Below are 19903 nucleotides of genomic sequence, written 5' to 3'. Positions count from 1 at the left end.
AACGCCATTGGTTAAGAACACTACAACCCAACCCACTCCTGACTGTGATTGGCCAGCGTTCTTGGCGGGAGGACATATGTGTGATTTCAAATTTGAAAATCGGTTACTGTTGCTCTGGTTTGTAGGCGCGCGAGTGTCAGTGAGTTAGTTCATGCGTTCGTAGGTTGAATTCAGATAGTTCGAGACATCTTTTGTAATTTAGGAGGGCTAGTGATTTGTTACAGTTGAAGACAGATCTGTTTGTATTTAAGTTTATTTTTCTTCGCTTCGTGAAAGAGTAACGTAAACGGTTAAAAATGTCTGAAACAGAAGGACCTCTGAAGGTAACGTTAATTTATACAACATCCTTGTCAAAAGAACGTGACCATTAATAATCTATAACCCGTGTTCATGTATTATTTATGAAAAACATTAATTGATAAGAATACATGATATTTCTTTGGGATACAGTGTCATGTTGACTAACGTTATTTGTTTTTATTGTTCATGTAACATTACTTAAATAGAAACAACTTTAGTTAGTTTAGGGTTGAAATGTTACGCGTTTTATTCTAATGTACTAACGTTACATGGCTATCATTATATATTGTTCATATCTTGCCTGAATTTAGCTGAAATATGTTTACACATAATATGTAATGTGTTACCGCGTTGTGTAACATAATGCTTTGTTTTTAGGGTAACTTGGGCCACATTTTGTATTACTTAGTATATTAGATATTAGTTAAGAGTTCATTAAAACTTTCCTCGCCCTTGCGAGAAAGTTACCATGGTTACAGTCATTTCCGCTACAGTTGCATACTGTTGTTACAATATACTGGTAACGTGGTGTTGGTCACACGTGTTTCCTAAAGCAGAACAAGAAAAGGACGCTTTTTTTTCTTAGATTTGCAAACTGTGCTGTTATGTCTGTTAGCATTGAGGTGAGCGGTGTGTTTCTGAAAGTTGACCGGTAACATTTTGGAGATTCCGGTTATCTGTTTTAAGTAAATTGTCCGCCGTATTGATGACGCCATGCAAATCTTGTCCAAAATGCTTTGTAGATTAAGACTGTCCTTCACCATAATAACACGGTCTTTCTTTTTTCAAAATCTCTGGGTCATTTTATCTATCATTATTTGACCGTAATTGGATGAAATCCAAAAATCACACTACGAAGAAAAAAAACTTTAACGTCAAACTTTATCAAATGGGTGTAAAAAAAAAAAAGTGTAAACTATACACAACATAATATAAAGCAGAAAATAACTGGACTGGTAGTATTGGAACGTTCTGTCCTTTGTCTAGACTTCTAAAAAAGTTTTTGCTTTATTTTAGCAATCTTAACTTGCTTCTTATTTGCTGTAACATTGTTTTTGTGTCTTTTTCTTTAGAGTTTGTTTGAGAATAAGGCTCTCAGTAAGCCCAAGAAAGATGATAAGCGTCTGTCTGTGGAAAGGATCTATCAGAAGAAGACCCAGCTGGAGCATATTCTGCTCCGTCCTGACACCTACATAGGCTCTGTGGAGCCTGTTACTCAGGTAGAGATCTTCTATGTTGCTGTTTATCAGGGCCACTGCTACCCACTGTTTATTAATAATGCATTCTGCCCATAACATGTTTCATTTATACAGCAGTAGAGTCAATGGTTATTCAAAAGTGATCACAGGTTTTAAGGCAAGAATTCATGCTCGATTATGTGTAAAAAAAAAAAAAAAACCCTTTCATTCTGTCAAGAACCTGGCCAACTAATTTCTTGAAAATAATTTACATTTTTTTTCAGATTTTAGTGCATTACAACTGTAGAATAACCCAATGTTTCTTTGCTTACTCTTTCCTGTTTAGCAAATGTGGGTGTTTGATGAGGATATGGGAATGAACTGCAGAGACATCACATATGTCCCAGGACTCTACAAGATCTTTGACGAGATTTTGGGTGAGTTATTATATATTTTTTTGACGATAAAATAGTCTGCTGGTAGCAGTTTTTACTAATGGATTATAAAAATGATTAATCAGTCATTGCTATGATTAACAGACAGCTCTAATTAAACGGTTTACCTTTTACTGTATTATGAAAATTATCTTGAATTACCTTCACTTAAAGAAAAGTCAGTTTAATTTTTAAAAAAAAATAAAAATAGGCCTGCTCTTTATTCTACTCCTTATTCTTTAAAGTGCATGTTTTCTGTTCATTAAAAGAAATTGCTTTTTTTTATTTATTAAAAAACGTCATGCATCATTACGGTTTTGAATGTTACTCCAAACTCCTAAGACCCTCGTCGTTCTTCATAACACAAATTAAGATATTTTTAATGAAACTTGAGAAGCTTCTGTCCCTCCATTGAAAGTCAATGAATTCAAAACTTTCATAAATCACAAATGATATTGCAACGTGAATTCAAATTAATTGAGACACTATTGCTTTATATGACTAAGAGCTTTAATGGAGGCTATTCACATAAACCTCAATCAATGCACATACATGGAGGTCATGAAATATTCTTAAATGCAGGTCAACAATTTAAGACCACTCAGTTTTGACCTTATGTAGGGATGCTCTAATGGCTGCTTAAGTATAATACTCATTCTTTGATTCATAGTGAATGCTGCTGATAACAAACAGAGGGACAAAGCTATGAACTGCATCAAGGTTAACATTGACTCGTAAGTACTTCCCATGCTCAGATTGTTCGACGTTGTGGATCAGGAAGACATCTAAGTGATGCATGCATGCATGTATGTGTGTGCAGGGAGAATAACAGCATCAGTGTGTGGAACAACGGAAAGGGTATTCCTGTGGTTGAGCACAAGGTGGAAAAGGTGTACGTTCCTGCTCTGATCTTTGGCCAACTCTTGACCTCCAGTAACTATGATGATGATGAGAAGAAGGTCACAGGTGAGGTCAAGCTGGAAATGCATGGATTCGTATGAATGGACTTGACTTGACTGTAATGTTTAATCGTGTGTGTGTGTTGTTAACAGGTGGCCGTAATGGATACGGTGCGAAGTTGTGTAACATCTTCAGCACCAAGTTCACGGTGGAGACTGCGTGCCGAGAGTCAAAACGCTGTTTCAAACAGGTAAACTTGAAACCTGATTGCTTCATGCATGTTGATGAGTTATATAGCAAGTATTATAAAAATGTTTTTAAATATAAAACTAATATACAGTAGTCAACATTTGAAGTGGATCAAAACCTTTCAAAGTTTTCCTAAAACCAAAATGCTTTCTTGTCTTAGGGCAACTTTGAACTTTTAAAAAAATACAGTTAACATTATATTCATCTGCTTGTACGATTTACATGCCTATATCCTAAAAACTGAAATCCTCTGCAATTGCACACCAGGTCATTTTAAGGTGAAGTATTGGCTGTCAGTTAATGACAAAAGCAGTATCATTGAATACTTCTGTAGTTTAGAATTCTGTCAGCCATCTAGTTAGATTGTGGTGCTTCAGTTATCATGAAGTCAGTATGATTTTAATAGTGGCAACATTGATCAGAACTGATGTGCCTTATCTTGGACCAACATGTTAATGCTTCTTTAACCTTTTCCCCAAAGACATGGTTTGATAACATGGGCCGAGCAGGGGAGTATAAGATCAAGCCCTTTGATGGTGAAGAATACACCTGCATCACATTCCAGCCGGACCTGGCAAAGTTTAAGATGCAGGCATTAGATAAAGACACTGTCGCACTGCTGACTCGACGAGCGTATGACATTGCTGGATCCACTAAGGGTGTCCGTGTCTTTCTCAATGGGAAGAAGCTACCTGTGAGTATATGACTGGTTTTTGCTCTTGACCCCACAGAATTGTACTGTATGTTTGCATCACTGTATCTTCCAACTAAGTTTAATTTCCTTTATCTTTTAGATTAATGGTTTCCGTAGCTATGTGGACCTGTATGTAAAGGATAAGGTGGATGAGACCGGTTCTCCCCTGACAATAGTCCATGAGGTTGTGAATGAGCGCTGGGAGGTGTGTCTTACCCTTAGTGATAAAGGGTTCCAGCAAGTCAGCTTTGTTAACAGCATTGCCACGACTAAGGTAAACCTCTTAAGCTTTGCAATTTGGTATTATATTCAGTTTTCAAAAGGACCGTTTACAATGCAGGGTGTCCTTATAATGTCAAAAATTCAAATTTGATGGGTCTTAAATATTTTTAGTCGCATTACTTCTAAAATATCTTTTAATCTGAAGGACCTTTTACAATCATTGGACAGACCAAAGCATTTTTTTTTTTTTTTTTTTTTTTTTGACTGCATCAAAGAAAATCGCAGTAGCATAATACAGGTCAAACTACCTTCTTAATGTTCCCATTAATAATAATAAAAGTTTAGCTACAGCTGGACAGCCTTCTAGCATGTTTAAATTTTAAATATTTTTTTTTTTTACTTGCCCAACCAGTGAATTAGCTTGATTAAAACATAAGTGACAAAAATAACCAGCAAAGCATCTAAATGTGTAATTGTGATGCTTTTATTAAATAATTTTAATATCCATTATTCAGTGTAAAAAGCGATCGATAATGGATAGTGTATTTCTGGTATCAATTGTTAAAGGGTACATAACATGCACCGTTTCACCTAATCTCATGTTAATCTTGAGTACCTATAGAGTAGTACTGCATCCTTCATATATCCATAAAGTCTTTAGTTTTATCATATTTATAAAAGAAAAATACAGTTTTCAGATTCTTTCGGGAAAAGCCAAGCTCCTGGAGGCGGTCTTTTATCACAGGGACGGCTCCATGTTTTAATAGCAAACGATATGCAAATCCAGCATCGACCTGGGCCTGGTTTCTAAAACATTTGTCACTTAAATGACCAGAACACACAAACGCACTTGATACACTCTGTTGCCGCCCCGGAAAAACAAACTGTATTCATGTAACGCTGGGTTCTTGGGGAAGCTGAACACTGAATACTTTCCCTCACATCCAAAAACGCACTACTTTTGAGGCATTCTCAAACAAATCCTATGCAGCTCTGCCAACGATTTTGAAGCGTGTTGATGTGCGTGGTCTCACTCTCCTCTGGTCAACGTGTGCACTGGTATGCTTTTCCGAGAGTAATGCTCATATAAGGAGTTCCGCTATTGTCTGTCACTAGAGGCACGATCGGAAAAAAAAAACAGCCGAAACTTATACGACATCCGAAGTAAGATTTTCAGCACAGAAGTTCTGTCATTCTTCCAAATTATTTTTTACAACTTCAGCCATGTTTAGCATGAGAATCCATCTCTTTAACACTGTGAACAACTCTGAATACACAAAACACCATTGTACCCCCCCCCCCCCCCACACACACACTTGGGTAAAAATTCTAAATGTTTCGTTTACTCGTAACGTGATATAGTTGTGTAACATATCATGACAAATTAGCCATTTTGCTAAAAACGGGGTTTCTGTGGGTCATAAAAAGTCTTAAATTGTACAGGAAAGTCTTAATTATTTCAAGAGATCTTAAATTTGGGTACAGAAAGACCATAATTGTATACAATAAGTCTAGCAGGTTAGACTAGTGCACGTGTGCGCATTTATAGTGCGTTCTTTCATTGCAAGAATTAGTTTATTAAAATGCATTCAGAATTATCACATAATTCAATATATGGGGCAGAAAATGTATATATTTATATCATTTCATACAGTTAATATCACACAAAGAGTGCTGTTTTTCTCTCCAAAAGACATTGATATTGATTTTATACAGTTCAGAAAAAATGGTTGTTAAATAAGTTCAATAAATAAGTTAATATTAAGAGACTTACATTTTAGACACCATATTATCTTTTTTGCTCTTTTTCCAACAAAAATCGTTCCAAACATAGCCACAGCACTGTTTTGTGCCTTTCAGCAACAGGACTCATCTGACTTTAACTGTGCATAAGAATATTAACATACATTTGTGTGGATGCTGGAGTGTTCTTCTTGTAGGGGCTTTACCGGGTGGCTATCTGAAACTCCATTAAAAGTTGTTGACCTGTAAACATGGATTGACATCTTTCTTGACAGTGGAAAGTGATTTAAATATGATTTTTTGTGTCTCAGGGTGGCAGACACAGCGACTATGTTGCAGACCAGATTGTGTCCAAATTGATTGAAGTGGTGAAAAAGAAGAACAAGGCTGGAGTGACTGTCAAACCTTTCCAGGTACATCCTGATGATTATTAAAACGTATACATCTCAATGATTATGGCAATGTCATTTTGTGGTCAGATGTAAAGTGCTGGTTGGACTCTGTGCAGGTGAAGAACCACATGTGGTTGTTTGTGAACTGTCTGATCGAGAACCCCAGCTTTGACTCTCAGACCAAAGAGAACATGACATTACAGCAGAAGAATTTCGGTTCCACCTGCCATCTGAGTGAAAAGTTTGTTAAACAGGTGAGAAATGAGACCCTTAAACCATCTTGAATTGCCTGTTAGTCAAATAATTCCAAATAGGTGATTGGTATCCATTTGGTAAAATTGGTATCAAGGTCTGTTTAATTTTACTCTTATTGGTACTATTTACTGAAATTTTGATATTGGTCACGAGCAGGTAGTTTGTGAATGCAGATGCCTTACAGCCATGTAAACTCCTGCGCTAATTCACCCCTCTGTGTCTTGTTTGAAGGCTAATAACTGCGGAATTGTGGAGAGCATTATGAACTGGGTGAAGTTTAAAGCCCAGGCTCAGCTCAATAAGAAATGCTCTGCTGTCAAACACACTAAGATTAAAGGAGTACCCAAGCTGGATGACGCCAACGATGCAGGTAACGAGGTTTTGTTCTGCTGTTTAAATATTAAAACCCTTTCAGAGGTTAATTTCAGGATTGCTGGTTTGTTTCAGGTGGGAAGAACTCCACTAGCTGCACTCTGATCCTGACAGAAGGAGACTCGGCCAAAACTCTGGCCGTGTCAGGTCTGGGTGTGGTGGGACGTGACCGCTATGGTGTGTTCCCTCTGCGTGGTAAAATGCTCAATGTTCGAGAGGCTTCACACAAACAGGTCAGTACTAAAAGCATTTTGAGTGCTTCATGGTAGGGCTGGACAATTACTCAAATCGAAACCGAAATTCAGAACTTCTAACCGATGAAATTTTCCCATGTTTTAAAAAAAAAAAAAATCCATGAGGCACATTAAAAGAACTTTTACATGAAGTGCCACTCATCAATGTCAGTTTCAAAACCATGAACCAATCAGAAAACATTATGCTAGGGATGTCTAGATTTGAACACGTGGTTTCGAAATCGAATGTTAATTCCCGATCAGGACTCTTTAAGTATATGAACAATGCAGTGCTAATTGACATAGCATTTATTACAGTATATAAACTATGCTGCCTTATGTGATAAACTGTTTGTAGTATAGAAAACATATCATTATATTTGTTATTGTCCAGCAGTTATAGATTTCTAAGCCAGTTAAAAGCTAGAAATTAGAGAAAAATGAAAGTTGCCTTAACTTGCCTATACTACCAGTCAGAAGTCTTTGAACCGTAAGTTTGTTAATGTTTTTTTTGTCTATTGTTCACCAAGCCTGCATTTATATGATCCAAAGTACAGCAAAACTGGAATATTTTAACTAGCCTACTTAAAATAGCTGTTTTATGTTTGAATATATTTCAAAATGTAAAAAAGCAGGGTATAAAATAGAATTGGGATTGGGCCTTACCCTGCTTTCTCAAGTTTGACAAAAATCCCATTCTGAAACCGAAAACCTAGAGTTTCAGTGTTAACATACCGTATTTTCCGCACTATAAGGTGCACTTGAAAGCCTTTAATTTTCTCAAAAAATGACAGTCCGCCTTACAAATCGGAGCGCCTTATATATGGACCAAGGCGCTCTGTCATAATGTCGACATTCCCTTTAGCACAGCTCCTTTTAGTGGATGCATAACGCAAACCCAGTCAAACGTTTGACTGCAGTATCTTCTATTCTATGCACCTTATAATTCGGTGCATCCTATATATGAAAACAGTTCTAAAATAGGCCATTCATTGAAGGTGCACCTTTATAGTGCGGAAAATACGGTACTTCGTTTTCACTTAAGCTCCTTTCTGAAATGGGCCCCTGCTCATTCTCTTAATCAGCGTTGTTGTATTTACATTCATTATTTTAAACCTTGGTTGATAGTAGATGCCGGATATTATTTCACTTTTCTGTCTACTTTTCACAATGCATTATTTAAAGGGTCTTAAAATCCCCCATTTCAGCACTGGTGAGTTCTCGCCACAGTTTAGAAAAAAAAACAACAAAAAAAGAGTGGCTATGGTGCACTGTGGTGCGGAAGAGGGGAGACGAACACAAAACACAGCTTTGTGTTCAGACAGTTTAATTTAGCTTCCATGGAGTTAAAAACACAAATGCACAGCCATTTGCGCACTGCATCGAAAAACGCTTATGAACTCCCTGTTGCACCTCTGAGAAGATTTTAGGCTTATTCTGTGGTGTTTATATACCGTATTTTTCAGACTATAAGTCGCACTGGACTATAAGTCGCATTCATTAATAACCAAGAGAAAACATTACCGTCTCCAGCCGCGAGAGGGTACACTCTGTTTTCAATGTAGGCTACAGGAGCACTGAGCAGCATAGAGCGCCCTCTCGCGGCTGTATATGGTAATGTTTTCTATTGGTTCATTTTTCTCGGTTCATGTCAAATTAATTTTGATAAATAAGTCGCACCTGACTATAAGTCACAGGACCAGCTAAACTATGAAAAAACGTGCTACTTATAGTCTGGAAAATACGGTAAGCCTTTTGATGGGTTTTTCCTCGGAACTGTAAAAACGGTTATGCTCTCCTAGTGAATGAATCGCGTTTGTGCCAAAATCTTATTACAAAGCAAAAGCAAACTCTTCTTCAACCCATGAACATTTCTCTGTTAATGTGCGCAATGTCATCTAACAGTCTAAATGTTATCTCCAACAGTTAAAATTATCGAATGCTAACATTGTCCTCTGTGGTGTGCAACACAAACACCTCTGCTAAAATCTGAAATTAAATAAAAATGAAAGTAGTCTGGGGTTTCATGTCCCTTAAAAATAATACTAATTTAAAAGAGATGCAAGTTATATTCTACTTTTCGCAGGGAAATTTGTATTTTTCCTGCAAAATATTTTAGGAAATTAGCTTTTTACATTTTAAAACCTTTTAATTATCAATGAGGGCAAGAAAAATCTATCAATATTTGTGACTAGAGCATCCACATATAGCACAAAGCACTCACGGCGACCCGAGTTCCAATCCTGCCTTGAGGTCCTTTGCTGATCCTGCTCCCCTTTCTCCTCCCAGTTCTCTCCTGTGAGCTCTTTACTGTCCTTTCACAATAAAGGTGTTAAAAAAACACACACAAACAAATAATAGATAGTATAGATTTTAGGTCATATAGCCCAGTCCCACTTCATGGGGTTGTATCAATTAATTTGTTCTTCCCCAGATCATGGAGAATGCGGAGATCAACAACATCATAAAGATCCTGGGTCTGCAGTACAAGAAGAACTACAGTGACCCTGAGTCACTCAAGAGCCTGCGCTACGGCAAGCTCATGATCATGACAGATCAGGTCAGACTGTACACAGTGTGCCTGTTACAGAATATTTGTGTAGTTTGTACATATAATAATGGATTATTTCTGCAGGATCAAGATGGATCTCACATTAAAGGTCTTCTCATCAACTTTATCCATCATAACTGGCCGTCACTGCTGCGCCACAACTTCCTGGAAGAGTTTATCACACCGATCATCAAGGTAGATTCCAGCTGCACTTGTCATCAGTAATATACAAAAATGTTTGGTGTGGAAACATTTCATTGACTGCCTTTATTGTTGCTCTCTAGGCATCCAATAAGAAGCAGGAGCTTTCTTTCTACAGTATCCCAGAGTTCAACGAGTGGAAGGAGAAACAAAGTAACACCAAATCCTGGAAGATCAAATACTACAAAGGTTTGTGTCAAACACCTGTGGTAGTCCACTGGCAAACGTAAGCAGTGTTTTTACTCTGTCCTCCTTATGTGTTCAAGTGATGTAGAAAGTGAAGGGGGCACAGATTGGGTCACCAGCACACCGGGTGTTTGCAATAACTTTTGAAAGTGGTTCTAAAACGTGCATGAATACATGATGATTTGCAAATATCTCATGTAGTTTTCTATCCGCCTCTCTCCAGGTTTGGGTACCAGCACGTCTAAGGAGGCCAAAGAGTATTTTTCGGATATGATGAGACACCGTATCCCTTTTAAGTACTCCGGGCCGGCTGATGATGAAGCTATCACCCTGGTAACCATGTCTTTGTTTGAATTTCTAGTAGACACAATCAAGCAACTTTGAATATAAAATAAATCTTCATAAAGATGATATTTATGGCTTGTTTTTTTTTTTGTCTTTCTGTCTGCAGGCCTTTAGTAAGAAGATGGTAGATGAGAGGAAGGAATGGCTGACCAGCTTCATGATCAACAGACGTCAGCGCAGAGAACACAACCTTCCTGAGGTACCATAACCCTCAGGAAAAAAAAATATATATAAAATAATAATTTTTATTTATTTTTAAAATGGGAAATATAGTTTATAGACTTGTGTGCCACTAGAAAGCACAATCTTGTTTCTGCTTTGTGCAGGAGTACCTGTACGGACAGGAAACCACATCCCTCACCTACCATGACTTTATCAATAAAGAGCTTGTGCAGTTCTCCAACTCTGACAACGAGAGATCAATCCCCTGCTTGGTGGATGGTGAGAAACCTGAATTTCTGCAGCATTGCAATAGTCATTTTTGAATAGTTCTGTATAGTTTTATAGGCTTACAAAGGGTAAAATGATACAGTTGTGCTGCTTGTCTAAGATAGTCATAGTCAAGGCAATGATAGAATACAAGACAAGAACTACTGAACAAAGATGCACAGAAGTTATGGATGTATGTTTCAGGTCTGAAACCAGGCCAAAGGAAAGTGCTTTTCTGCTGTTTTAAGAGGAATGATAAGAGAGAGGTGAAAGTGGCTCAATTGGCTGGATCAGTGGCTGAGATGTCAGCATATCACCATGGAGAGGTGAGGACTTTTGTACCACTCACCTCATTCATTCTTTAGTCTGTATATGGAAAATCTTGTCACATAGCAGGGCAGTATCTTGCTTAACAAAAGCAATAAGTTATAAAAACAGATTAAAAAGTAAAATTGAGCTAAGATGTCTCTATTAAACTACTGTCATGATTATAATATGAAACTAGTTAACCTGGTAGCTTTCACATGTTAAAACTATTTAAATACTTTTCTATTCCTCAGGTCTCTCTTATGATGACCATTGTGGGTCTTGCTCAGAACTTTGTGGGCAGTAATAATTTGAACATGCTTCAGCCTCTGGGTCAGTTCGGCACACGTTTGCATGGAGGCAAAGACTCTGCCAGCCCCAGATACATCTTTACTATGCTCAGGTACACAGATGCACACGGCTAATGATTATGGCTAACAAATAAAAATGTCATAACTAGTAAATAAAACAATCGTTTTTAATTATTCTCAGTCCACTTGCTCGTCTGCTGTTCCCTGCTGTGGATGATAACCTGTTGAAGTATAACTACGATGATAATTTGCGTGTGGAGCCAGAGTGGTACATACCCATCATCCCTCTGGTGCTGGCTAATGGAGGTGAGGGCATCGGCACAGGATGGGCCAGCCGCATCCCCAACTATGATGTGAGAGAGATCATCAACAATATTCACCGCATGCTCAGTGGAGAAGATCCACTTCCCATGGTAAAAATGAATTCATGTTTTAAATTGAATTACCATAAACGCATTTGTTTTCATAATGCATATTATTCTAAACCAGAAGTGGTTGATGTACTCATTTCGCCAATTTATGTCTAGCTTCCAAGCTATAAGGGGTTCAAAGGCACCATTGATGAATTGGCGAAGAATCAGTATGTGAATAACGGAGAGGTGGCCATCATTGACTCTACCACCATTGAGATCACTGAACTGCCAATCAAAACCTGGACACAGGTATGTGAAGTATTTTTATACTACTTTTAGGAAGTTTATTTATGATTCCTTGTAGGACCCAGCTTTTTTATGTAAATATTCAGTTGGCATGATAAACTGGTAAAATTAGTTCAACTAAATCATAAAGACATTCAGTAATATCTGCTAGAGTTTAAAATATTTATTACCAAAGTTTCCTTCACTGTAAATTCAGGTTTCATGCTGTATATAAAATTAGCGATGCGTTTAACCTGTGACGTTTGGAAAATATCTGGGTAATATGGAAATTGAGCACAAGCAGAAAATTATGCCAGTCAGTTCAGCAGATAAAAATAACGAAACATTTTCTGTGGAATAAATGATGAATAAAATGACGTCTCTCAGACCTATAAGGAGAATGTTTTGGAGGCGATGCTGAACGGCACGGAGAAGGTTCCTGCTTTAATCACAGACTATAAGGAGTATCATACAGACACCACAGTGCGTTTCGTCATTAAGATGACAGAGGAGCGCCTGAGAGAGGCTGAGGCAGCTGGACTACACAAAGTCTTCAAACTACAGAATCTGCTCACCTGTCACTCTATGGTGAACAAGCACACACCATATATTTAAAATCACTAAATTCATCCTTTAAAAAATGCATTCATTTTTTTTTTAACCCAATCCTAAAAACATTTGTTGACTTCTGTTGTCTATATCATTCTCATGCAGGTGTTGTTTGATCATGTGGGCAGTCTGAAGAAGTACGAGTCTGTTCAGGACATCCTGAAGGATTTCTTTGAGCTCAGAATGAAGTATTACGTCCTAAGGAAAGACTGGCTGCTAGGTATGCTGGGGGCTGAAAGTGCCAGACTTTCCAACCAGGCCCGATTCATTCTGGAGAAGATCCAGGGCACTCTGGTCATTGGTGAGACATTTGGTTTCACATCACATGCAGAAGCAGAACATATTCTACTTTTGCCTTGTGCCATACACTGACCTCAACACATTACAAGTGCGTTTTTAACCTATTTGTCTATCAACACATTAGATTGAGCTACTTAATTATTATCTTATTTTATGAGTGCTATTTGGCCAATACAGATCAACTGATAACAATGAAATCCTTGGAATGCACATGGTGAAAGTGTATAATCATTTTAGTATTTACCGTATTTTCCGGACTATAAGTTGCACTTTTTTTTTCTCATAGTTTTTCTCATAGTCTCCTGCTACTTGTAGTCAGGTGCGACTTATTTATCAAAATTAATTTGACATGAACCAAGAGAAAACATTACAGACTATGGGTTTTAAATATGGTAATGTCTAAGTCCTCATCACATTACATTTACACTTCAGAATTGTGAGGCCTCCAGAAGCTCATCACAGTGCCATCTCAAAGAGACCCAAAATCACATTTACCTTAACTACTACCTGCTGCCCAACTCTATACAAGGATCTGAGACTTAAGAGCTTCTGAGACTTCCATTTTCAAGAAACCGCTAAATACACATCTCTTCCATCAAGAATTGAATAAAGGCCCACTGTACCTAATCGTTGTTGTTGTAAAAAAATATCCATATTTAAAGCAAACACTTTTCTCACATTATAAACGCATACATGCAAGCCATTTCACGCAGATGACGGAGGATGTATACGCAGTGCCCGCACCTGTGTGAGAACCTTGTCTTTCGAGTTTGTTAACTGGAGCAAAGGTAGCAAAGTGTCCTTACTTTAGCAATGGAAAACCAGTCTCCTCTTGGCTTATATCAAAATCTTCCGACATTTTTTCTTGACAAATCCTCGTTTTATGCTTCTAATTTGTGACCTGCATTTTGTTTTGCCGTTTCTCCTGTGCGCTTCTGCGTTTGTCTGCTCATATGAAAATTTCACTGTATAGTGTATTAATAAATGACATTTATGACGTATTTCCATCACTGGTTTAGGTTTTACATTTCATAAAAGGTGGTATTGAAAAGGAAATTTTTTCGGCCTTGATAATTTCTTTACGTTTTTATATATATAAAAAAAAGTAACATGTCAGGATGTGGGGTTAGTCTGGAGCGCAGCCTGTGGACAGCCCGCTGTAGAAAACCCCCTCTCTGATGGCGCAGATGTCAGTTTGGCTAGAGTGACTAGCTTTGGAAAGCACCTTACATTTGCTTGTGGATATTTGCGTCTTAAGTGAAACAGCATTGTACTTGCACTATTGCTACTACTCGCTTCATTTACCTTGCTCCGCTATATGTCTGTAGACGTGTGGTTGCGTGTGTCAACGCGTCCAGTGAGTTAACACAGACACGTACACGCGCAGGGCAGTTGCGCTCCTGAGGCGTCTGTCGTTGCTAAGCATTCATCAGCTGCGATCTCCGTTACAACAAGGACATTTCAGTAATGGATTTCCACCACCGAAAAACCCTTGCTGTAACTCTGCTACAAGATTTATTTTTGAAGAAAAGTAAAAAAAAAACAAAAAAAAAAACAAACAAACTCTGCAGTGTTTGGGTACACCCCATTTAAAAAAAAAAACAAAAAAAACAATGGGAATTTTGACCCGAAGGAAGCTGATTGAGTTGGTTCTTGTCACATGACCTGGTGCGCTTGCGCCATTCTGAAAAGCGGAGATGTTTTTAACTAGATGCATTGCGGACGGGCCTGGAAAAAAACGAGCATGTTGCGAGCGTGTCGCTTTCGTTATGAGCGCACTTACTATCGGTTAACTGTTAAACAGTCAATATGAACATCCCTAACTGGCATATAAACATAACATACAAAATGTATTAATTTTAAGCCACACAGTCAACATGTTGGTATTTTTTGCTCTGAATCTGCCATAAGTTTATTGACCTTTGAAAAGGTGTACTGCGTTATGCCATTGTCATTATATTAGTTGAAACTGGTCTTAGAATGGCAATATTACCGTTTATTGCGATTTTTTTTTTTTTTTTTTTTTTTAATTTCTTGGACAATTTATCGTCCAGTAAAATTAGTTAGTGTGACAGCCCTATATTTAACTTGTTAATATCTGTAGAAAGCCTGTAAAAGCATCTGCTAAATGATTTAAACAAATGTTAATTTATTTTACAGTAGTGTAATTACAATCCTAATTTCAGGGGCTCAACCCTCCCTCTCCCGTTCACTTCACTGTTAACCTGCTCTGAGACGTATCTCAAGCTGTGTGCATTCCATGCTTCCTTTTTAAACCATGCATTTCAACAGTCTGTAGTTTATTTAATTGCAACCCATTACGATTTGATTTAATTTTAGTATATTTGGAGTTTTATGTCAGATCTAAATGTATGTTTGGGTAATTTTAAAACTCTGGCTGGTCACCAACGTCTTGGTGGGAAACTCCAATATGGTACTTTATATAGTGTATCTCTAGGTGTTAAGTAAATACAGATTCCAAGGTAAAGGTCTTTTAAGTGTTTGGTATAAAGCTTCTTATTTTATTTTTAGAAAATAAACCGAAGAAGGAGCTGATCCGCATGCTCCAGCAGATGGGCTATGACTCGGACCCTGTTAAGGCATGGAAAGATGCTCAGGCAAAGGTACGCTCCACAACAACCTTGTTCAATAAATAGTTATTTTGGTTTCTTCTTTTTGACTCGTTACCTGCATTATTATAATTTTCATTTTGTGTTTGGCAGGATGCAGAGGAGGATGAGGATGAGGAGGAGAAGGAAAAAGAGGAGGACACATCTGGCCCTGATTATAACTATCTACTCAGCATGCCCATGTGGTACCTGACCAAAGAAAAGAAAGATGAGCTATGCAAACAGAGAGATGCTAAGGTGACGAAGTCTGTGATGATGGAAGCACAGCTGGTGATTTAGTATAGCAGTGGAGTTTACAAAAGTTCTCATGCTTCTGTTCTGCAGATGACGGAGTTGAACACGCTCAAGATGAAAGCACCTGCTGATCTGTGGAAAGAGGATCTGGCAGCCTTTACTGAGGAACTGGAGGTATTTTTTTTTAAATTATTTGGTGGAAGCTTATGTACCAAACATTGTACTGGAGTTGCTTCATATAAAGAAATACGTATGTCATTTTACTGAAATTTGTGCCGGTTTTCAAATCTAACATTTCAGTGTCATTAGTGATTTGTAAAGTCAACAATGGTTATCTGTGTGTTTGCATGTAGCGTGTGGAACAGAAGGAGAAAGAGTCCCAAAATTCAGTGCCTGTGGTGAAAGGTAAAGTGGGAAAATCAAAGGTGGTGAAGGTAAAGAACGAGACCATGCCCACTCCACAGGGCCGGCGCGTCATCCCCCGCATCACCAGCACCATGAAGGTCCAAGCCGTTAAGAAGGAGGGAGTCAAACGAGGCAAAGCTGGGAAGGTATGTGTGCGCTGAATGAGATTTGCATGCGTGCATAAACTGAATGTATGCAAATCTCTGAAAGGTCACTGTACTTCAGATTACGGTTTATTTAGATTATTTGTTTTACAGCAGCAAATTCAATCAGTTTTCATAGCCGGACATTTCATAAGTTTAGCGGATCCTGAGGGAATACTTGTGTGTATTTTTAGAAAGAGGCTGGTGTGGTGATGAAGATGGAGTTCGATGATGATGCAGACGCAGCAGCCGATGGCTCTGAAATGGGACTGACTGCAAGACTCACCAAGAAGATCAAGAAAGAGCCAGCCAAAGACAAAAGTAAGACCAGCATGTACAATATGAAAATAGAGCAAGTTGGATGTCTGTGGACTGCTTTTCATCTATTCGAAATTAGTATATAACTATTAAATAAAGGTGACTATTGCAAGTTACACCCCTAGATCCTAAACCTCAGTGGAAAGTTAATAAGAATTTGTATGATTCACTTGCACTCCACTATCTCATCAAAACGGAAACGTTAAGTGGTTATGACTTGCCATGAGACCATTGGAAAGAACATGGCCCTCACTGTGTAGCACACACAAATGCACAATCACACAGTTGGTACAGAACTTCAAATGCCACCATTTTATGTCAAATTTGAATTTACAGAAGAATCAGCTGTTGATTTACAATTTCCGAGTCCTTTTGTAGTTCTGGGGTGTGCCATTTGGATGGGACTTATCAGATGCATTCATACGGTGTCATCAAATTCTGATCTTAAGGTTTCATCTTGTCTTTGTATCAGCCACAAAGTCAGGCAAGCAGACCACCCTCTCCTTTAAACCGATCCAGAAGAAGAACCCCTGGTCTTCTGATGAGGGAGAATCTGAATCTGACATGGAGCTTATCCCTGAGGAAGTGGCTCCAAGAGAAAAGAAAGCGCGCAAAGGTGAATCTTCATGCACGTTTACTCCTTTAGAACAAATGTGAACACGTATAAAATTAAATCTGATCCAAATATTATGACAGACAAAAATTTCGGAGACTGTCTGTAAACGTGTTTGACACAACGTGTGGTCATTTATTTATTTTTACGTGCAAAGATTTTGCAGATCTGCAGATCATGTTAATCCATTTAATAAGTGTGGGATCCCTGAAAGTAAATCGGAAAATATCCAGTTTTGGGAAATTGGGGAAATATTTGGAATAATTTTGTCTTTGCAGCCGCGGTGGAAAAGAAGTACAGTCTGTCGAGCAGTGAAGATGAGTTTGATGACTGGGGAAAGAGCTCTAAACAGAGGCGTGCTGTCATTGAGGATGATGAGTCTTTCCTCCCAGAAGCCAGCGGTGCACCTGATAGTGACATTGACTCCCCTCCTCCTGCACCTGTTGTGTAAGACTGACACCACTTCTACTTTTGCTACACAGATTTTGATCGTTCTCTGTTATGACTATCTATAGTATTTTTCCAAAATTCTTTCTGTATTTTTCTATAATATTGTTTTTTGATTTCTTTCAGGAAAAAAGCACCAGCAAAAACCAGCAAACCAAAAGTAGATAAACTCGAAGCCAGTAGCAAGTCTGGCTGTAAGTACCACACAGCTGTCTGCCAATCACAGATCATGTCTTGAGCTTTGTCAGTAACGTGATTGCTTGTCAGCTGGTTTACTTGTTCACTGTGCTTGTTAAACTAGCTGAGACCAGCCAAGAGCCAGCCCCTAAACCTGTGAAAAAATCAGCTGTAGGAGCCACCAAGAAACCGGCCGCAAAGAAGACCAGTGCTGCTCCTAAGAAGAAAGCTACAGGTGTTTGAATGTTGTTACTTAATTGTGGAATTTCAGTGCAGTTTTATGCTCTTAGTTTTTAAAAGGGCAGTGATGCCATAAGTATTTTTAGTTCCCCAAAGAACTTAAAGTGAACAGTTCTTATAAAAAAAGGGAAATGGAAAAGTTTCATTGATGTTTAAAGTTCTTCATGGAGCTCTAAATGCTGATAAATAACCTTTTATAAGAGTGCAAATTCTTGTATTGAATATCACTATAGCAGCTTATTAAATTTATAAATGATTTCAACTTTCTAGATGCAAAACAGCCCTCAATCCTTGATGTGCTCTCTAAAACAAGTCCTAAAAAATCCAAAGCCACCAAGAAGCCTGTTGCTGTCAAACAGTCTTCTGACTCGGACGGCGCAGCCCCTGTTGTGGTTGAGAAGAAACCGGCCAAGAAGAGGAAGCCCACTCAAAGCAGTGACCAGTCAGACAGTTCAGACTCTGAACGTGGCAATCTGATAGATCGCCTCAAGGGCAAAAGCACTGCTGTAAAGGTATTATGACACTTTAGTATTATTTAATGGTATCAGTATTTGATAACCAGTATTTTTATGATTTACTCTATACGTTTAAATATTAAAAAAAACCTACTTTCAAATTAAGTTGCATGTAGCATTCAATATTAAACTGCTGTACAAATAATTGTTCAGTACAAGAAAAAAAAAACTGAAAAATTTGATATACTTTCCTAGTACAAAAAAGCTACAAGCAATAAAACAAATATATGTACTTTTATAGTATACATTTGCTATAGTAGCTTTTATTGAAAAGCTTGCGAGTTAAAACCCAAATTTAATTTTCTGTTCCAGAAAGCGAAGAGCGTGGAGGATGATGACAGCTTTCAGCTGGAACAGAAGGTTGTGATGTCTGGAGCTCCCAGGAGCCGAGCTGCACGTACCACCAAACCTGTGACCTACGCTCTGGATTCCGATTCTGATGACTATTAAGTGTCCTGAAGTATCCTGTGTATGATACTAAAAGGTTACAGAGTTGTTAGGTTTTTTTAACTTGATTTTTTTTCATAAATAAAAAAAAAAAAAAAAGAATATAAACCTTAAGGAAATGTTTATACTTGTGGAAAGTATGTTTTATGTGGCTGTTTTCTGTTGTTGTTGTTGTTTTTAAGTGATCAATGACAAACTAGTCTCACATGTGTGACAAAGTATCTTTTTATTGCATTGTTCATTGTTTCTTTTTATACATGTTGTATTGTCTTGTAAATATTTCATATGTTCTCTTGTTCAAAGCTTGTAATAAATTTTCAGTGAGAATTGGTTGACTGATTGGTTTTATGGTCTACTTTTATGATATTAGGGGAATACACATTTCTAATGAATTCTGTAAATGACTGAAAAGCGTGTACGGTGGCATACATAGTATTGATTACTTAATCTGCATGCTTTCATTCTGATCTTTACTTTGAACTCGTCTCTTAATACCAAAGTGGGATTATGCACAGAAGCAAGAAGCTGCACTTATTTCAATTTAAATTTGACATTTGTACTGGCAACAGATGAAAGGAGCCATGTTAAAATTTGTATTGTTGAAATTGACGTTATCCATAATGGCTATTGATTTTAGGGAGAGATGAACCAAAATGAAAACGCATTGTACACCATCTTGTTCTTAACCTGTATGTATGTATTCTGTTGAACATAAGATATTTTAAAGTATGTTGCTGGCAGCCATTGACTTCCATAGTATTATCATTCTAGTTAGAAGTGAATCACTACTAGCAATTGTTTTGTTTGTCAGTGTTCTTCAAAATATCTTTCATGTTCAACAGAAGAATAACTAATACAGGTTTGAAACAATTGGCGCTAAATAGGA

At 37.7% G+C, this 19903-nt stretch overlaps 1 protein-coding gene across 1 annotated transcript; it reads left to right on the top strand.

The window, feature by feature from the left end:
- The first annotated feature begins 96 nt into the window (after positions 1-96).
- Positions 97-19347, top strand: top2a (DNA topoisomerase II alpha). Its single transcript, XM_026277054.1, has 35 exons — positions 97-323; positions 1374-1520; positions 1825-1915; positions 2583-2646; positions 2733-2878; positions 2965-3062; positions 3543-3755; positions 3856-4029; positions 6032-6133; positions 6229-6366; positions 6599-6737; positions 6815-6972; positions 9407-9532; positions 9608-9718; positions 9808-9913; positions 10134-10243; positions 10362-10454; positions 10582-10696; positions 10889-11010; positions 11245-11393; positions 11483-11714; positions 11829-11963; positions 12327-12527; positions 12654-12849; positions 15381-15472; positions 15572-15715; positions 15803-15886; positions 16066-16263; positions 16455-16581; positions 17051-17194; positions 17470-17638; positions 17765-17832; positions 17940-18050; positions 18326-18567; positions 18883-19347. The coding sequence occupies exons 1-35, from the start codon at positions 297-299 to the stop codon at positions 19018-19020; spliced, it is 4710 nt and encodes a 1569-aa protein (XP_026132839.1). The 5' UTR covers positions 97-296; the 3' UTR covers positions 19021-19347.
- Positions 19348-19903: the final 556 nt, after the last annotated feature.

This window comes from Carassius auratus, chromosome 12, assembly GCF_003368295.1.
Source record: "Carassius auratus strain Wakin chromosome 12, ASM336829v1, whole genome shotgun sequence".
Lineage (NCBI taxonomy): Eukaryota > Metazoa > Chordata > Actinopteri > Cypriniformes > Cyprinidae > Carassius > Carassius auratus.
The sequence above is the reverse complement of the archived record's forward strand: the minus strand, read 5'-3'. Positions and strand labels throughout refer to the sequence as shown.

Coding starts and splice junctions, on each gene's coding strand:
- top2a (XM_026277054.1), top strand. CDS start 297: ATGTCTGAAACAGAAGGACCTCTGAAG. Junction 9,914..10,133: donor GAAGATCAAATACTACAAAG/GTTTGTGTCAAA, acceptor GCCTCTCTCCAG/GTTTGGGTACCAGCACGTCT. Junction 16,582..17,050: donor AGAGCCAGCCAAAGACAAAA/GTAAGACCAGCA, acceptor TCTTTGTATCAG/CCACAAAGTCAGGCAAGCAG.